Below are 21,100 nucleotides of genomic sequence, written 5' to 3'. Positions count from 1 at the left end.
TTAATTCTATTTTCTATTTGTTTCAGTATTATATATATACAGAATTATATTAATATTATTAAAACATAAACCATTAGACAAATTTCCAAAAATGTAGGTTTAAATTTTTTGTTTTTGTTTTTGTCTAACAGATTTGAACTTTTATCACTCAGAATTTGTAATTTTTAATTATTGAAAATTATGTACCACGTGATGAAAATATATAAAATAATTAAGCGGAGTTTAATCTTAATGTTTTTATCTTACTTATTTAAGTTTGTGTAAAATAAATTTATATGTACTTTTGGAATTTTATTTTGGCTTTGGAACCATTAAACTTATAACTTTTAAGGGTATTAAAATTTTATCTTTCAATTTTTTTTTGCTCCTCCTCATTCGACATCTATATTGATGTATTTGAAAATATATAATTAATTAATTTGAATAATGTTCATAATCGTATTTGCCTGTTATTTTTCAGAATTGGTTGGTAGTAAAAATAATTATTAACAAAATATAACAAATTTGTATTGTGGTTAAAATTTTATATTATAGTTGCTTTTGGATGTCACATGGTGATACATGATATATAACTGAACTTTTTTCTCAGGTAATCTACCAAATAGGCTTGCATGATCATTATATCATCAATCTATTACAAATGCTTCTTGTTTTTATGTACTCGCTCTGTTCTTAAAAGATTCATGTTATATTTTTTTCACACTTATTAGGAAAACATATAAAATTATATTTTCCAATACATTGTTTTCTTAATTAACTATTCTCAATAACTTTTAACCAATGAGATTTTATTAAACACAATTGTATTTTTTGAAAAGTACAATTTTTCATTAATTAATGTATTGAAAATGTAAAAGATGTATCTTTTTGAAACAATTTTTTTTTTCTAAAACATGGATCTTTTAGGAACGGAGGGAGTATATATTAACAATGCTTCTTGGTGAGACAATACCGAACTGCTGAAAACAATGTCTCTCGCCTGATGATGGAGCTGGCAAAAAGTTAAAGAGATCGAAAATCTCAAAGAAGTGTCACCCTTCTTCTTGAAATATATGATTAAATTTTCCTTTAATGCAATCAAATGTTGATTTCTTCCATCTAATATATCAAAAAGTATCAACGAAGAGCATACCTAACAAATAAAAGGATACTGAATTGAAAAGATAGATCTAAAACTCCTAGCTTAATTAGATCAATGATAAGACGTGGAATCATAACACAATATCTCTTAACGTCTTGCAAAGACGAATTCTTGCAAACACATACATTGTCATATACTAAAAAATTCTCTACTTATATCTAAATAAACTTCAGTTTAAGGTTAAATATGAGTGAAGAAAGTGAAGCAAAGTCATACCTTAGTGTTAGCATGAACAACCTTGATGTCTAGATGGAACCGTGATTTCTCGTCCTTAGGTTCTGAAGCTTCTGATTCTTGACCCTCTGCGAGTTCGATGTTCCGTAGATGAAGGAATGCAGCCACTATACGGAAGAGTGCATCCAGGAAAATTAGAATGTAACTAGAGTTGTTCTTATGTCTAAGCATGTAAATAAACAACTAAAAGGAAAGTACCTGATCTTCAGAATCAAATCCCAACATCGTCTATAGATTTCCTAGCATCTATGTATTCCTTGGAATCATTAAGCCATCCAACACATACATGATCTCTAAAAATTAAAGCTATCATCACCATAGAAGAAATCAGGCTTAACTTTTCAAGTGCAGCACAAATCATGCAAAAAACAATAGTTTCTTTCAGGGTAAGAAACTTGACAAACCCACAACCGCTCCAATTATTTATACAAACCCCTAGACTTTTTCATAAATGCAGATCAACCTTATCTCTCTCAAGTAGTAACACTTTATGTAAAAGCAAAAGAGAAGAGACTTGAACATACCTAAATCCAGCTCTGAAACCACTGATCCAATCATGCTTGTAGGATTTGAGTCTCCAAATGACATCATTCCTTATGCACTGAAAAGGAACAAAGCTCTCAGCCTCCGCCATTTAGATTTAGTTTGTTCAAGTTGAAAACTTGATAGTTGTCCAACTAGTTAAAAAAGAAGATTAAGACAAAGCATTGTAAACCAAGGTTTGAATTCAAAATCCAACTTATTCAGATTTAATACTTTTATTATTACCTGAATCTGGTGGTTAGTCTGAAATTCAGTAGAACCAAACTAAACAAAGTATGAATTAACTGTTTTTAATCACTTTTTCAGAAAAAAAATATTCAGTTTACTAAGAAACCCAGATCCAACTATGAATATCTATACAGGTAACCTAAAACAGAATCCAAAGGAATGACCTCAAAGCGTTGATTGCGTTGGAGTCTCTAAAAGACGTACATTTGATTTAATTTGGCAAAAAGGAGAGAACTTTACAATGGAAATCTCAAAAGAAACATCAGAAGCTGGTGAGAAACAAAAAAAAAAACGAAAGCTAAACAGAAAAGTAAAAACATGGATTCTAAGCTTGAATTCAAGAATGACTCAGAAAAAATACCAAATAAAAAAACAGGCCAAGATGCCCAAAAGAGACACCATTCTTGAGACTGAAAGAAAAAGAAGCTAGTGTGCAGCTTCTTTGCTCTTGGCCTCTCGAGGAGATTTATGAGAGATTTCCTCGGAATTATTTTAGTATTGAGGGGTAGCATATCGACATCCAAGCTCCCGCCTTGAGCCTTCCAAAACCTTAGGAGAGACACTTTGACGGTGGAGTCGGTTTTCAAAACGGTGAGTAATTGAAAAGCTTTTGCCATTCCAATCTCTGATTTGTTTTTTGGAAAATAGTTTAGAATAATGAACTGATGAAATTCATGGAAGGGAACTCACATATTTATAGCTCACTGAATGATGATGTTAATTGAATGAGAAATTGTGCGAGGAGATGGAAATCAATGTAAATGCGAGTGTTAATGAAGATGCATGAATCCAGTCAACTCTGTAACGGTGCCTGATTTTGATTCAGATTAGAAGAATTCAAATCGATTAGTCAAGGTCGGAAGCTTCCACCCGTGTTTGATTTGACTTTATCCTTGCAGGTGATCGAAGATTCCGGCGTATCTGGTCATGGCCGTAGATTTTTGGGTTATTTTCTCCTGTAAATTTTGCTGAAGCGCTTAATTGAATGCCACGATTACTAACAGAAACATCGTTTTTGTTGTCAGCCCATATAAAGATAATACTAAGCCCAATGAAAATCATAAAAGCCCAAATAATCCAAACGAAAGAAACAATTTAAAAAAAGAAAGAGACACGTGTCGCAGCCACAAAAACCGACTTTGTGATCTGGAATCTGATGTGACATCATCAGGAAGGAAAAAACTCTTTTTATATATATAGATAGATATTTTTGTACATTCAATGACTAACATCTGTATGTTTCTTTGGTTAATTTTTTATTTTGTTCTTTGTCAAAACTATCTTTGGTCATTCTTGCTTTCATCCATATGGTAAAAAGTTCTCTCTTTAATTACCAACATATAATCAATAGCCTACTTGTGACAAAAAAAAAATCAATAGCCTACAATTCAATCCAAGATTATTCTTTGAGAAAACCAGTATTCTATTTGTATTCTTATCCTTCTTAAAATATGAACTTTCCTATTAAAATTATATTTTAATCTATTGTGGTTTTTCAAATAATATATTTCACTGTTCCAACTGATATTCTTTTGAAGGATATATATAGTGGGTGAATATAAAACATGTTATTAAAATATATACTTTATTGCTGAATTATTAATATAAATTTATTTAAGATTTTTCTATATTGTCTACAATATCATATATATTTATGTATATTCTTATTTATAATATAATCTAAAAATATTTTCCTATAATTGAAATTGCATAAAATAATCTATATTTAAAATTTGTTTGAAAGTTTTAATTGTTGTTGGCAACATATATTAGGCGATTATAGGATTAGTTTGTTACCTTTATATTTCAAAAAGGAAAAAAAATGGTAGATGACGCACTAGGCAAATGCGAAACAAAAGAGTAGTTGATGCAACCAAGTTTCGGAATTCAGTGGGTGGTAACCACAATAATCATCTATCTGATTTTAAGAAAGATTTTTTTTTTTGTATTTATTTAACAAACGTACCTTGGAAATTAAGTCGCTAGTAAAAATGCCCGTTACAAACTCATAATAAGTTGCTTATAAATAGGAAGGAGTGGGTATTTAACCAAACATTACAGAAACCACCGCAAGAGAAAAAGTACGTTTTCTTGATTCTCTTTGTTTAGTGATTTTTTTTTTTTTTTTTGTTAAAGGGTTTCTCTTTGTTTAGTGATTCTAACATTCATTTCAAGTTTTATACTTTTTTAACCTGATTTGAGAACCTTAGGTTTCTACTATGCTTCTATTATGGTCTTAAAATCAGTTCCATAATAAATATGTAACGATTAGATTGAATAAGTGTGAAACCCTTATAAAATGTTTTGTCTTTGTTCAATAGAACTGTAATTGTTCTATTTAATTATTTGTTTGTTGTTGTTGTTCTCTGTAGAATGATGCCGGTGAATGCCTCCTCAGGCTCAGCTCCTCCTGTTGCAAAACATCTCCGGGAGAAGATGAAGAAAGGTCCGAACACGGACAATGATATGCAGGTTGGTCAGACGGTTTCCGGTGAGGTGAAATATTAGGAATATATATACCACATCGGGAATTCTAATGAATATTAAGTAATACATAAAGGGTTAGGGCCAATCCACTAATCACCAATTAGTTTTAAGTTGGAAGTCCATAATTAACCCGAATCTAACATGGTATCAGAGCCAATATCCTAAATACCCTACCCCTAATTAATATAACCCTATCCGACCGGATATAAATGTTGTAATTAACTCGCTCAACCGAGTATAACTGTCTTAAGAGTTCCGAGATTTCTGGCCAATAAAAGCCATCATCTCGAGAAGAGATATTAGAGATATATATCCCACATCAGGAATTCTAAGGAATATTAAGTAATATATAAAAAGTTAGGGTCAATCCATTAATCACCAATTGGTTTTAAGCTGGAAGCCTATAATTAACCCGAATGTAACATGAAAGGATCTATCGACGGGGGATACATCCTCGATGTCAAGGTGAAAGACAATGATACGAAATTTAAAGATGTCGTGTTCTTGAAGAAGAAGTAACTCCTGAAGATGAAGTGGCTCCTGTTAAAACGTTGGCAAGAGAAGAAATCAACGCTACAAAAAATTGATCGTCTAACATCAGTTAAATAGGTATCACTTAAATAAATGATTATAAAATAGTGATGCATATAATTTTAAGGAGAAATTTGGAGAAATACACTCAAATAAGAAAATAATTTGAAAACTACACCATTATTTAAGTTTTTGAAAAACCACACAAAATTATCCGATCTTAATATTTCTCAATTCCTAATTTATTTTATATTTAAAGTAACGGTTTTAAAAAAAAAGATTGTTTTAAAAAAAATTTATAGTATCTACACAATATAATTTTTTGAATATATCTTACACCTTTTATTATTTGGAAAAAATAAAAAAAATCTCATGACGAAGTCTCATCTCCTTTTCCATTTCTGAATTTTTTTCTCTTTCTCTAGTTTCAGAGATTGTTCATCTCGTCTCGTTAAAAGGTTTGTCGATATAAGAATCAAATTGGCTCAAACAAATTTACAGGATCTTTATATCACGTAAAAAAAAAGAACAAACCCGATGAATGATAATCAATGTTTCTAGGAAGAATGAATATTTTGTAAAGAATACAAAGCAACGTGAGACAATAAAATAAAATTTGTATAAACTTTATGATAAAGTCAAAACAAATAATAATTTTTTTATTTTATAATATTTTCTTATTATGGAATTTTAAATGGTAAAATAACATATTCATCTGAACACACAAAATTCTCTTAAACCTAAATAATTATAATAATATTATTCTTATTAATTTCGAATTTATATCTTGATTATTGAAATATCTAATCTGGATAAAGAAGTCAATTCACATTTAACAAAATATGTTTTTCAAACAAACAAAATAGATGGTGTAATTTTCAAATTTCAAACTGTCAGTGGAGTAATTTACAAATTATTCCTAATTTTGAATCATTACATTGATAATTGATGTAAAAATGTCAGATATTTACATTAATTTTGTAATTGATATCAATATCTATTAACTGTATAAAATGATGTTACCATTTATATCAGTCCTTTTTATCATTAATGTTAGTACTGATCAATTAAAATGACTGATTTTAATTATTTATATCATTTGTAAATAAATGAAGTAAATTTAGTAACGATTTTAAAAATGATTTTAGTAATTTTTTCATTTATAAATATCAATTAAAATATTATTATTTATATAATTGACGTTAAAAGTTTAGCTTATTTTGTAAAATTTCCTATATATATATATAAATGTTAACAAAATACTTAACTAAAAACAAAAATAAATCAAAATTACTAATTTATGAATTAGAAAGTACATTACATAACTTATTTTACGTTATATAATTCCATAACAACAAAGACAAGTACGCATCTTGTTCCACCTTGTTCAATTTCTTGATCTTCCATACAAACAAAGTTTACACAAGTCCATGTTCAATTTCTTCATCTTCAATACAATACATTTAAGCCTAATATAATCACTTGAAGAGTTTGTTGATTTCCGATACTTTCTCCCCTGTTTATTCCAACAATAAAATGTTAAAAACTTAAAACCAAAATAGCAAAAGAGATAGAAGAAGAGTTCATCGATGTTTCAGATCATACCTAACAGGTCGATTTCCTCCAGCACAGCTTCTAAATTTTGTTCCTTTATCTCAAGCTCCGACCCGAACCGTCTTACATCAGCTAAAACGTTCATCATACTCTGTCTCACTTGGTGATAGATTGTTTCAAGCGGTTGCTTGCACTCCAGGTTTTGTGAATCAACAGTTGATTTGTGTGATGCATGAGTACGGCGAGAGGGTTCTCCTTCTACAGAAACGCTAGCTTTCTTTTGGAACCTAGTCTCTGTGTTCACCTTGGTCTTGGCCATGGAGCAGAACTGAAGCATCGGAGCTTTGCCTTTTTCTCGAACAAACTTTAACGTGAAGGTCTCTCCAGTTGTTATCCCACTGGCTTTACAAAAACTTATCCAACCCTTAGCCAAATAAAACCCTCCGTTTACATACCCAGAAGCTACACACAGACGGCCATGTTCCTCCATTTTTGTCCACCAGATTAATCTTTCCTCCTTTCTTGATCCCGTTCTCCCTCGCAAAAGAGTTTCGAAAATGCTGCAAAGTTTAAACCCGTCCTTAAAACAAAAAAAAGTATAATACTTGATCAAATGAAGCAACAAAACCTAAGGTGTTGAAAACTCACAAGCTGTCTTGACTTGAGCATGTAAGCCTTCAAGGTTACCGTCATAAACCTGCTCCGGTTCATAGAAGATCTCTGGCCTGCCCTGTTAGGTTTTGCCGAAACTTTAGCTTTGGAACACAGCTGTAGCGTAGGCCTTGTCCTAGTCAAGACAAGTTCAAACCGGTAGAAAGATCCGGTTTTCAGCTTGTTTGCACGGCAGAAACTTCTCCAGCCACCACGCATAAAATCCTGACCAGTCCCTTTGTTGTGTCGCAGACCCATAACCCATGATTTTCCACTTTTGATTAATTACGTTAATCTCACACCAACTCTTGTGCAGTCCATTTGCTTTAGTAAAACTTTTTGCGAGAGCCTTGCCAAACAAGAAAAAAAAAAAAAACAGTCTCAATGTTTACATTTACATGACTCAGGACAAAACCTCTAACAAGGTTGAGTTATAAGTACTAACCACTCGATTCAGGCGTAGATTAGAACTCGTGACGCCGAGAATACAAGAGTTTTCAATTGAAGACGACTCTGTTTTTAATCTTGATCTCTTCTTCGGTGAATAGTTTCTAGAGTATGAAACTTTGTCCCATGTCTCATCACCATGATCATCATCATCAGTGTCGTCATCAATTTCGTCAGCTTCACTATCGTCAGAGCTAGAAGATATATATAATGAGGCCCTGTTCGTTTGCTCAGTTGACTGATCCATCTGGGTGAAGGTGAGTATTGATGTTCGTTTAGTGGACTTAATCGGTACATCCAGATGGATCAGCTGGGTGAGTTTCGAAAACTCAGCTGATTTTTTTCAAAAAAGCTGGCTGAGTCTTCACCATGCATCTAGCTGCAGCTGATTCAGTCAAAAACGGTCAATGACCAAAATAACTCGGCTACACATAACCCTAAATTTAGTTTTAATCTCTCAGGCTCTCTCTCTCACTCTCTCTCTCTATCTCTCTCTCTCTCTCTGTTTTGGCGGCCAATCTCTCTCTCTCCGGCGACCTCTCTCTCCGGCGACCCCTCTCTCCGGCGACCTCTCCCTCTCGCTCAAGTAAGATTGTGTTGTGAGTTTTCTGTTTTGTTGAATCGTTTACATATGAAATCCAATCTCTTTTTCAGGTTCTCTCTCTCACTCCGGCGATCTCAGCTCCGGCGACCTTAGCTCCGGCGACCTCTCTCTCTAACTCAAGTAAGAGTCTCTGAGATCTAAATGTTGTGGGTTTCTGTTTTGTTTGGAATAGTTTTATCACCTCACCATATATGAATCTCTCTCTCTCAGGTTCTCTCTCTCACTCCGGCGACCTCAGCTCCGGGGACCTTAGCTCCGGCGACCTCTCTCTCTAACTAAAGTAAGAGTCTTTGAGATTTAAATGTTGTGGGTTTTCTGTTTTGTTTGGAATAGTTTTTTCACCTCACCATATATGAATCTCTCTCTCAGGTTCTCTCTCTCAGATTCTCTCTCTCACTCCAGCGACCTCAGCTCTGGCGACCTCTCTCTCTCGCTTAAGTAAGACTCTCAGGGATCTAAATGTTGTGGCTTTTGTAGATTGTTCTTCTTCAAGTCTGTAGTTTATAAGTCTGTACTTTGGAATCAATTATCTTCAAGTCTCTAGCTTATATCCTATAAGTTATGTTATGGGTTTTGTTTGCATCTTCAAGTCACTAGTCTGTACATTAATAACTTTCATTGTTGTGTTCTCTTTGAATATATTTGCCTATCCTTTTGTTGAATACAAAGCTCTTGTCATGTATCAGTCTTTATAAGCTTTGCTTAAGTGGATTTGCCAACATTGTTTAATGGTGTCTTGTGTCCCACCTTTCTTTTGGTGTCTAGCAGGTGCAACAAGAAGCTTTCTCATTCTATTAAACAATGACAACCATCCATGGATCTGATGCGAGTATATTCCACTCTAATCTTTTATTTGATCTCAGTTTTGTCAAGTGCTTTTCTTATTGTCTTGAATCTTCAAATAAGAATCTTATATGGAGTGACGAGCAAACACGGTTCTTTCTTCAACTAAGACTTGATGAGAGTCTGAAAGGAAACATAAGAAAGCAGATGGTTAATGAGGCTGGGAGACAGGTGATCATGGATATGTTCTATGAGGCATTTGGTGTAAAAATTCCATGGAGAAAATTTGGGATAAAGTACAATACTTGCAAGAAGCAGTACGACTCTTTTAAGAAGTTGACTCGGAACAGAACGGGACTTGGTTTTACTTCAACTGGATCCATCAACATGAGTGAGGACTGGTGGAATGAGCGATGCAAGGTACAAGTTCTATGATTCTCTTAACTTTACTGGTTCAGTTTTGATTGTGTTGTTGGAAAAATAATGATGTGATGATGATTCTGTGTTATGTTCAAGCAAAGAGTGATGAATATATTTCTTTGAATTTTCTTTGAATACAAAATGTAGTCATTTGTGTAGAGTACTAGTATCATCTAGACTCTTTGACTGTTACTGTGTATTTTTTTGAATGTTTCTATGTATTCAAAGTGGAAATACAGTGTTCTCACTTTGAAAATTTTCTTGTTTCAGGAGTGGCCTGGTGCTAGAAAATTTAAAGACAAGCCGGTAGCAAACATGGATTTGATGGAGAAGGTATTTGGGACAGTTTATATTAGTGGAGGTGAAGGTTGGTCTGCTCAGCAAGGTGAAGATGTTTTAGACACAAAGTACACAGATCATGATGATGAAGATGATGCTGAATCAAGGCGTGATGTCCCTACTCAAGAAGTTGTTGGAGATGAATCAAGGCGTGGTGTCCCTACTCAAGAAATTGATGTCGCATCTGAATCAAGGAATGTTGGCCCCTCTTCTTCTAGGTCAAAGGTTAATAAAAAAACATCAAGGGCTGTACAATCAGGACAAGCTGTGGCTGATGTGATTAGGGAGAGTGTTGAGTCTCGAGACAAGATTCTTTCCCACAAGAATCATCTAATAGAGAATCATCCCGAGTTTAGTTGTAGTCATCTTCGAGCCATGGAGGCTCTTCACTCCTTGTCTGCTGTAAGGATGTGGTCTCCTCTCTACAAAGCTTCAATTAACCACTTCAAAGAAGATGCTGCGAATCGTCAGACTTTCTTGTTTTATGGAGATGATGAGAACAAGGTTCTTTATTTGGAGTTTGCAACTGGTGAAAGCAGAGATCATTGAGGAGTTGTTTATGTTTTATGTCTCTGTCTTAGTTTAGTATGAACTCTAGAATGAATCATGTTTTAGTGACTGTTTATGACAATATTTTTATGAGTTTCACCCTACTGAAATGTCTATGTTTATTTTTATTTTGAAGTGGCAATACAACTCTTGTGGATAAGCAGTTTCTACGTAGCAGCTCTTATACACTTATTGCTTGAGAGTTTACAATCTTCTCTGCCCACATTTTCGCATATTTAAATGAATCAGACTAGAGAAAAGAAGAAAAATCTTAGTCATTTTCATAAAGGAGTTGGAGATTTAGTTGAGAGTACGTATAGTCTAGTAGAGAGATAGCAAGCTGTTGAAGGTGGAAACATGAGCACACCCAATAACTAGTGATCCCACATGACTACACGTGTCATTCTTCTATTTAGTTGGTTTCTAAAATTTTCTTATTAATTTTCTAAACACAGTTTTCATTTACATGTCTAGTGTTTTTGTATTTTTCTCTGCCCACATTTTCGCATATTTAAACTCAATGATAACACGGCAGTAGCACACTAGTACTAGACTACTAGTATGAACCAATAGGAGATAATATCATTGTTCAGAGTACGGTGTGAATATATGATAATTTAATTGGTTGTATGCTTGATGTGGTTTCAGGACACGTTTAGGTTCTTAGTTTAAGATGACGACATGGATTTGATACTAGATGAGGAGAAACACATGTTTGCTCTTTTAGAAGAAACGTATGGAGTGGCAGAAACAAATACTAACAAACAGTTAGTGAGGATAAACCGAGGTGGAGGTTGGCGTCGAGTGCAACGTTTCATTAACGATTCCGAGGTACAGTGCTATGAGATTCTTCGCATGAACCAAGCAACGTTTAATAGCTTATATAAGATACTATCAGAGAAGTATCAGCTAGAAGAGACTTGCCATGTTTACTTAGAGGAGAGTGTAGCAATGTTTTTAGAGATGGCTGGACAAGATTTATCCGTACGGGCTTTAGCTGAGAGATATCAACATTCATCTGACACAGTGAATAGGAAGATAGATGAGGTTTTAAGTTCTTTGTTGAAACTTGCAGCAGACATTGTGAAACCTGAAAGGGATGAGTTTGCAAGTGCTAGTCCTATTCTAGTAGATGATCCGCGATATTACCTTTTTTTAAGGATTGCATAGGTGCTTTAGATGGAACTCATGTGCCGGTTCGTCCTCCTTCTGGGAATGTCGATCCATTCAGAGGTAGAAAAGGAGAACCAACTATGAATGTCTTAGCTATATGTAATTTCAGCATGAAATTCATATATGCTTATGTTGGGGTTCCTGGGAGAGCACATGATACAAAAGTGTTGACATATTGTGCTAAGGAAGAAGCTTCTTTTCCTCATCCTCCAGTTGGAAAGTATTATCTAGTAGACTCTGGATACCCAACTAGAACTGGTTATTTAGGACCTCACCGTAGAGCTAGATATCACCTGGATCAGTTTGTTAGAGGAGGATCACCGACAAACAGCAGAGAGTTATTCAACCGAAAACATTCTGGCTTGCGTTCGGTAATTGAGAGGACATTTGGAATATGGAAGGCTAAGTGGAGGATTCTTGATAGGAAGCACCCTAAGTATGAGCTGAATAAATGGGTGAAGATTGTGACAGCAACAATGGCTCTCCACAATTTTATAAGAGATTCAAACCATGAGGATTGTGATTTTGCACATTGGGAAAGAGTGGAAGAATATGAACATCATGGGGATGAAGATGATCATGTTGCATACGTACCAGCTGGAGATAGAGTCATGGAAGCTATACGAGATTCCATTACTGAAGAGATGGCTAGAGAACGTCGACTTCCATACTAGATCTAAGTTGTTTGATAAGTAGTTGTTTGATGGTGTCTTTTGAAGCTTTGTAATGTGAATTGCTGATCCCTTTGTGGCAAATGCTTATTTTAGTATGGGTTTGTAGTTTTGTTTCCTTTGGACCAATTGATAATGCAAATTCATTATCCTTTTATGTTTAAGTTTTTATTTACCATGATCTATTTAAAGTTATCTTATCTTTATTTATTTTTGGAATTGGTTTTGAGTTATCAATATATCAAAACTATTGTTGGATTTTATTGTGTTAAAATTTATCATATATCAAACAATTGTTAGACTTTTATTTAAATATTTTAATCAAATTTACAAAATTATAGTCATTATTTATAATTTCATTGTCTTATTTTCATTAAAATAAATTTATGAAATTTAAAACAGAATTTTAAAATTATTTTTTTTGTAATTGTAATTTAGATAAGATATTAAAATTAACAGGATTAATATAAATAATAATCATGATTTAAGAGTAAGATATAGATAAATTAAATACATGTTCATTTTAGTCATTTTGTCATCAACTGCATTTGGATGCAAATGTAAGTTCAAAAAAAATGAACAAACGAATGCAGCTGCATCCGGATGCTTCATCTAGATGCATTATCTAAATGTACAAACGAACAACATCGAGGTAGAGCATCTGACTGATCCATTTGGATGCACCTTCTGAGATGTAGAAACTAACTGGGCCTGAATCTGAGAGAAAATTCTTCCGGAAGGTGTGACGTGGTAGATCATTTCCCCGTCCTCTCTGAAAAGCAAAACGTCGACGTTTCGAAGACAGTGAGCGTTGGAGAAATCTCCCCACCGTGGGCGAATCTCCGGTCGTTCAGTTTGACTTGCCAGGTTGTGTCGCAAGCGTCAGAGGTCAACTTCAGTTTCGTTAACTCGTTATTACCGTCTAAGTGAGTGGTAAAAAACGCATCAGGGATGATCTGAAACAATAATATAATGAAAACAAATTGATTCTATTGGAAAGTTGTAACAGAGATATTAAACCACACAAAACCGAGGGGGAGGTTACCGGATTGGAGTTGTGGCTAGCAAGAGATACGACGAAGAAAGGTGCGTTGGATTTTGGAGAAGTGGTTGAACCGCCATTGTTGATGAGATCAAGTAATCTCTCAAGTTTTTTTTTCTCTCCAGTAACTAATTTACAGAGAGCAATAGTATTTTTCTTAAGATATGATATAATGTGACGCGTTGTCTTTTTTTACTGGATAATTATCATTTTTTCCAAGACGTGTTCTTTAGGAAGTCTAATCACCTTGGGTCTAATCACTGCACTCGCTCAGTTATATTAGATACGAATCCTGAGCCTTTTCAGAGAGATTTTCACTCTTCTTTTTTATTCAGTTCCATACAGCTAACCTGATGGAGAAGACGAATATACTGATGATGATGCATGTAAGCTGTTTGATGTGTTTTATTTTTTCGGTTTAGTCAGGTCTGGTTGTGACATGTTATATTAGATACGAATCCTGAGCCTTTTCAGAGAGATTTTCACTCTTCTCCATCAGGTTCATCATCATCAGTATTTTGTATAGATAATAGTGTAACTTAGGATATACATTTTATCCGTTAAATTTGATCTTATTCGTTATTCGTTTTTGATCCGAAAAATTTGGATATCCGTAAACTTTCGAAACAAATCATATATTAAATTTTTTTTTTGTTAAAATCGAAACAAATCACAAATACTAAAATTTTGGAATGCAGATCTCCACTCCAAAATATTCGTTAAAATCAAAACAAATCACAAATATGTTAATTATATTTAGAGTTTTAAATGTATAAATTTATATAATTATTATTCTAACATATGATTTTATAAATTCTATTCATATTATTATTTATAAATGTATTACACACAAAAAAAATTTTTACGACAATTATAACTTTTTCTTAAGTTTTGTCTTATTATTATTGCTAAGTAAGTTTAAAATATATTAGGGAGAATCGAACCAATTAAAACAAAACTGAACCGAAATAGAAAAAAATAGTTTGGATTTACTAATACTGAATATAATGAATATGTATTATTTTGAGAAACCATAGTATATGAATATGGTTTGGCATATAAACCAATCAAACGGAATAAACCGATTATTTAAAGTATAGTAATATAATTATACATAAAGTATATAATATAATTAATTATATACGTAATTTATTTTATTGATATAATTTTCATACTTTAAATGTTGATTCAATAATTTAATAAGTTGTTTTAAGTTAAAAGTTATCTTTCATTTTTATCAAATTAAACAAAATATAATTTATAATAAGAGAACCGAGTCTCCCTTTTGCTTTCTCTCTCTTACTCTTACTCTTACTCTTACTCTCTCTGCGCTGAACAATGGTGATTCCTCCAAAACCCTCTCTGTTTCACCTGAAATTTCTGACAGGAGAGAAACCACTTCTGGTAAATGCTAATGATCCTTTTTGTTAATCTTCTGTGTTTGTTGTCATCGTATAAAACTGTTCTTTTGTTCCTCTTGTTGTTGCAGACGCTTGATGATGAGTTCTTACGTAATCACACGAAAGTTTTGCTAATATCAGACGCGTCGGACAAAATTTGGGAAGTGAAACTGGACGGCAACAGGCTCGCCGGCGGCTGGGAAGAGTTCGCCGCCGTTAATAATTTCAGTGACGGAAACGTCTTGGTTTTTAGACACAATGGAGAAGAGATCTTTCATGTAGCTGTTTCCAGTGACATACAACACGCATCTCCTAGCTTCACTGATACTGACGACACTGAAGTTGATGATGAACCTGATGGAGAAGACGAAGATACTGATGATGATGCATGTAAGCTGTTTGATGTGTTTTATTTTTTCGTTTTTGTCAGGTCTGGTTGTGACATGGAACTGAATATTGTTGTGATTCAGGGGACGTTTTGGTGAGAAAGAATAAAAAACCAGAAGCAGATTCATGTTTCCTCAGAGCTCGTGTCACACGTTATAACCTCATCAAAGATCGCTTGGTAACTACTGGACTCCTCTTTTTACCCCTTTTTCGGTTGGTACTGTGAGTGATGTGTTCCACCATGGATATATTTGATGAATTTTTTTTTTGTTCAGGATCTTTCTAGAGATTTTAAGTTTATGTCGTTTAATAAGCACAATAAACCGTGTGAGATATATTTAGCTAATGAGAAAGGAAGAAAATGGACACTGAGGCTTTCAAGAAACATCTCAAGTGGTGCGTTTTACATCACAAGAGGCTGGTCTAACTTTTGCTCAGCTAATGGGTTAATCCGAGGTGACTTCTGTTACTTCAAACTTTCCAAAAGTGGGGAAAGGCCTGTGCTTTTGTTGTGTTCACACGAGTCTGGCAATGGCCTTGAAGACAAAGAAGAAAAGCGCCCTGAAGCAGATCCAGTTAAGGTGTGTTCTGTAGGAGGCTGCACCAAAGAGAAGAATACTCCTCGAATTCTGACGCTAAAGTATACACCAAGCCGTTTCAAGACCGGGCAACTAGTAAGTTCAAGAACTTTGTTTTTAAGGTTATTTTTCATCAAGTTGTCATGAACGTTTGCGACTTTGATTAGGTGGATCATGTAGTCATGACTTTGTAGAGTCTAAGACGTTACTAATTCATAAACTTGTTTCAGTATATTTCACCGGGTTTCTTGCTTGAGAGTGGCATTAGGAAGTCTAGGGAGATAACTCTGCTGAACAAAGATGGAAGAAAGTGGCTATCTTATCTTCAGATGACAGGAAAATCCAGAAGTGAATGGTTTTATATGAGAAAAGGTTGGAGAGAGATGTGCAAAGCTAATGGAGTTGAAGTGAATGACTCATTCATGTTGGAGTTGATATGTGAAGATGTAACCCCTATATTTAAGTTCCACTCTAAGGTAAACCATCAACACCAACTTTGTGCTCTTTGGCTTGCCTAGTCAAACTTAGAGCTAAAAATGTCTCTCGAGTTACTTTTCAGATTGAAAACAAGGGAGCTTGTGAGAGTGTGGAAAAGACTCAAGGAGTAGAAATAGATGGACAGAGAGGAAGCAAGAGAGGACACACTAGGGTTTCAAACAGATCCAACACTAACTCAAGAAAATTTCAGCGCACGCTACCAGAATCTTCCTCAGTCTCTGATCTAGTGGCTAACGTGAAACAAAGAATTCAAGATACTCTGAACACCTTAAGACATTTCCGCGCAGAGATCGAGACAAAGGAGAAGAATCTGGAAGCTTCACTACTACAAGTTGACGCCTTAGGTTTGTTTCTAAATCGTGATCTACTTGCTTTTCTGGATATCATAATCTTCTGGTATACTAATATTCATAACTTCTGGTTGATGAAACAGGGGAGAGGATATTGGGAATCAGCAAAATTCTCAACAGTAATCTGGTTTGAAGTAAAATGAAATAGCAGGAAAAAAGGATCAAAAGACTGTCTGCATGCACTTTTTGTATCATGGTTTTACAAGAACGGCTTCTTCCTCCAAACTCTACGTTAGGTTTCCTTTTCAGTATTTAAGACTTGCAAGTTCTAGAGACTGCCCATTTTCTTTGTGCCTTTGTTCGGTTCAATGGCTCACGATGTTTGTATATTTGAAGGGCTTGTGACTTAGGTTTTTGCTTTGTTATATAGCTAAGAACCTATTAATATTAGAATACATTGTGCCTAGGAACTTCCGGTTTAATCAACTATCAATTAGCTACTTCGGTGCTTATACATTTTGGCAAGAAAGATTGCATGAATGAAAATGCTTTTTGGTTTATGGGCATATTCTAGACTTGTGTGTGTGCTGCAAAAGCATTATCTTTCTACTCACTCAATGAACTTTATGAAGGCTGCAGCTTTTGGCTCAAGCTCGCTTGGTAGTCGTATAAGCATAGACATGGAGGTTGAAGATGACTGAATAAACCCTTAAATCATTCAAGATCACAGCCAGAGACTGCTTCTTGCCTTACTAGAATGTATTTTGGTGAATTTTCGATTATTTAAGTTTTTATGGCACTTGGATGGTCATGAGACCAATGATCATATGTCGTTGTCAGAAAAGCTCAACAGCTCCTGCTCCATATAAGTTATGAGTAGTAACTGAGTCGCACGTCTACATAAAGAAGAAAAAACAGTAATAACATAATCTTATTTACGATACCACCATTTCTTTTTGACTTAATAATCGAAATTTTTTCACATATTAAATTGAATATAATCAGTCAAATCTTCAATATTTGTACATTCAATGACGTTCGACTATACCAGAGATACTTATCTTACAAAATGGAGAAGTAGATACAAAAAACAAATATAGAAAGCAATTAAAGCAAAGCATGTAGGAGCAAAAAAGTTAAAAAATCAAGATTACAAACACTTATGAACGAATTTGATCATCTCAAAATGCAAGATACTGAGACAATCGATGATTTTGGAATAAAGCTATCTGAAATATCATGAAAGGCAGCCGCACTAGGAAAAAATGTTGAAGAATAGAAATTGGTTAAGAAATTTTTTAAGAGCCTTCTTCACTATGTAGCACGGGGACGTCTATTTAGGTGCCGTACCGGTACCAGAAACATTTCGGAGACGGGTACTTCAGGGGGACAACACTGGTACGGGCTTGGGGACGATTAGAGAACATAGCTATGAGTAAGACTAGTTTTCACGGGACATAATGCTTGTGCAATTATTTTTTAACTGTCACAGTTATTTTGCTTCTAATTTTAGTTGGCAAAATAGACATATTATAGTAAATTATATCTAATTATGTTAGATTCACTATATAAATTTATTTTATATTTTTTACTAGTATATATTTACCGTACCCGTACCCATAATTTTTAAATTTTTCCGTTTTCCATCCCCGCCTCCGTCCCCGTTTCTGTCCCCGTATCCGTCCCGGTGCATCGTAGCTTCTCCAGGAAAAAATAATAAGTTCGTAAACATGAGAAAAACGATTAAAGTTCCAATTTCTTTTATTAATAATCATAACGATTATTCTCTTTTGAGTTCAAGAAATTTTTTTTATTAAACATTTAGCAATAATGATATGCAATTCTGATCTACCTGCAAACTTCTCTGAGTCTAGCACCTTTTCTGGTCAAATTATAACTGTATTACTTTATGTCTTTTACTTGCATTATATTCATACTTGTTTAACTTAATTCAAAAACTGCAATCTACTGAGTGATTTAGACTATCTCTGAATTCGATCTCACCTCCGACTATGCAGAGTAGATCATTAGGAATGATTTGGGTATATCAAACATATCTTCGGTATACCAAAAAACAAAATGAAAACTGAATCTATAAAATTAGTTAAAAAAATTTCAAAAAAAAAAAAATATTAGTTAATATATAATAATTATTTGTTTTATTTTATATAACACATAATTTTAAATATACAATTTTTCTTTAAATTAATAATTCTATAAATTAATAAAACAGTGAAAGTCCAACATTATTAATTTATAGAGTTAAAAGAAATACATAATGGTGTCATTAGACAGATAGCATGAGCTTTGAAAAATATGTGCAAGTTTCTCTGTCACTTGATGTTGTTTTTCAACATAGACATCGAATCAATTATTTTGTAAATTTCTGAAAATAATAATTAGGGACGTCAAATGGTATTACCAATATGAAAATAGTAAGTTCATCTAGTCATCTGCGTTTTCTTTTTTATATTACGTGTTAGTTGAGCTTTTAATGTTCTGACAATGATACATAATTTAGAACGAGAAGACAAAAAGAAACAGATCAAAAGGACGCAAATTACTTGAACTGGAACGAATCACATAATATTCTACACAAAATTATCAACTGACGGTGAAGAGTGCTAACGCTACAAAATATATTATAACAAACCAATAATTAGTATAATAATACATATATTGAGAACGAGAAGACAATAAAACAGATGAAAACGACGAAATATATCAATTGAATGAAAGCAATCACAATAATATTCTACAAAAACTTTATCAACAGATGAGATGGTGAGCTGCTAACTTTAGAAAATATATTATCAATAATATTCTACAAAAACTTTATCAACAGATGGTGAGCTGCCAACGTTAGAAAATATATTACAGCAAAACAATAATTTAGTATAATGTCTCGTTTCAAATATTGTAATAACATGTTCGTCTACCATCGAACGTGACGGGACAATTATTGTTTAACGTTCTTCCATAACTAGGCAATCTCCGACTCAACTCCAAAACACTATTTTAAACACTATTTTAATGTGATTTTGACACAAGCTAGAATTTGATGTAAAACACTATTTTAATGTGATTTTGACACAAGTTAGGATTTGATGTAAAATCACATTAAGTCGGGTACAAATAGGATTTTATTCCGGTCGGTTCTATGGGCAAATCAATTCGGGTCGGACCCGAAAAGATCCGACCTAAATAGATCCGACCCGATGAGAACCGATTTGTACCCGACTTAAAAAAATGTATATCCAAAACTATGCTTTTTTTGTTCTATTATATATATATTATTTTATGATTTAGTTGAAATATCTTTTGTTAAAAATATTTGTTATTATTTTGTAACATTTTTTAAGTAATATGAAGCTTTAAAATGTAAAATTTAGAGTTTAAAACTGTTTTATTTTAATTATTAATAGTTTCATTTAAGTTATTTTGCAAAATTTTAGATATATATGAAAAATATCGACTAAATTTGATCGCGTTGGGTATGCCATGACCTTTTCAGATCCTAAATACCTGAATCCGACCCGGACCCGATATGGACCCGAAAATTACGGGCATTTTATGGGTATTTTAATTATAGACCCGAACCGACCCGGACTCGAAAAGAACCGATCCGAGCCCGATCCGAAAATTTCTAAGTACCTATTGGGTCTAAATATTTAGGACCCGAAAGACCCGGACCCGAAAGGAACCGGTCCGAACCCGATCCGAAGACCCGAACGCCCATGCCTAATCTGGTCTCGTCTCGTCTTTCCTCTCTTTTCCCAGACACTTTTTCACTTCCCAAGCACTCTCTTTCTACTCTCTCTCTCACCATTCATACTCTCTCTATTATCCATTCTCTTTCTATATTCTCTGAAGATCCACGATTTTACTCTTTCCCCTTTACTGAACATGACTCATCCGTATGAAGAGATAAAGGAGATGAAGAAGCTGAAGAAACACTACGACATGTTAGGCTTCGTTTGTGATGCCCAATATGGAATTCCTACTCGTTGCCCATGTGGTGGTGAAATAATGACGAATGTTTCTCTAATTCTGAAGTACAAATCAGATTTCGATACCTTGCCTGGGAGTAGGTACTTCACCTGCAAGAATTATCAGGTAATTTTCGCTTATCTTTGTCTTCGTTGTAAAACTAAGTGAAACTGAGATATACTAATTGAAACTCCGTAATACTTAGTTAGATTTGGTTATACTTTGGATATCTCTGGGTGAAACTCCGTAATACTCTGGATGAAACTGTGTTATACTCTGGGGAGGGTGAAACTAAGTTATACTCTGGGTGAAACTGTGTTATACTCTGGGTAGGGTGAAACAGAGTTATACTCTGGGTATAGATCTGGGTGAAACTCTGGGTAGGGTGAAACAGAGTTATACTCTGGGTATAAATTTGGGTGAAACTGAGTTATACTCTGGGTGAAACTGTGTTATACTCTGACTGGTTAGATGAAACTGAGTTACACTCTGGGTGAAACTGTGCAGGACGATGGGATGCACTTTCGTCAGCCATGGGCTTTCGGTGTTCAGCAAGAAGA

General features: G+C 33.9%; 3 protein-coding genes and 2 long non-coding RNA genes across 5 annotated transcripts; 3 read left to right on the top strand and 2 right to left on the bottom strand.

The window, feature by feature from the left end:
* Positions 1-6,421: 6,421 nt before the first annotated feature.
* On the bottom strand, positions 6,422-7,974 carry LOC125580581. The gene is made up of 3 exons (XR_007318325.1): positions 7,815-7,974; positions 7,367-7,704; positions 6,422-7,278 (listed from the first exon to the last, which is right to left on the bottom strand). It is a non-coding gene; the product is annotated as an uncharacterized LOC125580581 (long non-coding RNA).
* A 104-nt stretch (positions 7,975-8,078) lies between these two features.
* On the top strand, positions 8,079-10,850 carry LOC125580580. Its single transcript, XM_048745263.1, has 2 exons — positions 8,079-9,623; positions 9,894-10,850. The coding sequence occupies exons 1-2, from the start codon at positions 9,222-9,224 to the stop codon at positions 10,509-10,511; spliced, it is 1,020 nt and encodes a 339-aa protein (XP_048601220.1). The 5' UTR covers positions 8,079-9,221; the 3' UTR covers positions 10,512-10,850.
* Positions 10,851-11,192: 342 nt separating this feature from the next.
* On the top strand, positions 11,193-12,358 carry LOC125580879 (protein ALP1-like). Its single transcript, XM_048746132.1, has 2 exons — positions 11,193-11,622; positions 11,682-12,358. Exons 1-2 carry the CDS (start codon positions 11,193-11,195, stop codon positions 12,356-12,358), a joined length of 1,107 nt encoding a protein of 368 aa, XP_048602089.1.
* Positions 12,359-12,801: 443 nt separating this feature from the next.
* LOC125580582 lies at positions 12,802-14,240 on the bottom strand. The gene is made up of 2 exons (XR_007318326.1): positions 13,401-14,240; positions 12,802-13,311 (listed from the first exon to the last, which is right to left on the bottom strand). It is a non-coding gene; the product is annotated as an uncharacterized LOC125580582 (long non-coding RNA).
* A 174-nt stretch (positions 14,241-14,414) lies between these two features.
* On the top strand, positions 14,415-17,047 carry LOC125580579 (B3 domain-containing protein REM1-like). Its single transcript, XM_048745262.1, has 7 exons — positions 14,415-14,801; positions 14,887-15,187; positions 15,268-15,362; positions 15,460-15,858; positions 15,993-16,238; positions 16,322-16,604; positions 16,694-17,047. Exons 1-7 carry the CDS (start codon positions 14,736-14,738, stop codon positions 16,741-16,743), a joined length of 1,440 nt encoding a protein of 479 aa, XP_048601219.1. The 5' UTR covers positions 14,415-14,735; the 3' UTR covers positions 16,744-17,047.
* Positions 17,048-21,100: the final 4,053 nt, after the last annotated feature.

This window comes from Brassica napus, chromosome C1, assembly GCF_020379485.1.
Source record: "Brassica napus cultivar Da-Ae chromosome C1, Da-Ae, whole genome shotgun sequence".
NCBI classification, from domain to species: domain Eukaryota; kingdom Viridiplantae; phylum Streptophyta; class Magnoliopsida; order Brassicales; family Brassicaceae; genus Brassica; species Brassica napus.
This window is presented reverse-complemented; position numbering and strand designations above follow the sequence as displayed.

What these genes read in the sequence shown, in the direction of transcription:
- LOC125580580 (XM_048745263.1), top strand. Translation starts at nt 9,222, where the DNA reads ATGACAACCATCCATGGATCTGATGCGAGTATATTCCACTCTAATCTT. An exon ending in GGTGGAATGAGCGATGCAAG is followed by an intron (nt 9,624 to 9,893) that starts GTACAAGTTCTA and finishes TTCTTGTTTCAG; the next exon opens with GAGTGGCCTGGTGCTAGAAA.
- LOC125580879 (XM_048746132.1), top strand. Translation starts at nt 11,193, where the DNA reads ATGGATTTGATACTAGATGAGGAGAAACACATGTTTGCTCTTTTAGAA. An exon ending in TGAAAGGGATGAGTTTGCAA is followed by an intron (nt 11,623 to 11,681) that starts GTGCTAGTCCTA and finishes AGGATTGCATAG; the next exon opens with GTGCTTTAGATGGAACTCAT.
- LOC125580579 (XM_048745262.1), top strand. Translation starts at nt 14,736, where the DNA reads ATGGTGATTCCTCCAAAACCCTCTCTGTTTCACCTGAAATTTCTGACA. An exon ending in ACCTCATCAAAGATCGCTTG is followed by an intron (nt 15,363 to 15,459) that starts GTAACTACTGGA and finishes TTTTTTGTTCAG; the next exon opens with GATCTTTCTAGAGATTTTAA. An exon ending in ACTACAAGTTGACGCCTTAG is followed by an intron (nt 16,605 to 16,693) that starts GTTTGTTTCTAA and finishes TTGATGAAACAG; the next exon opens with GGGAGAGGATATTGGGAATC.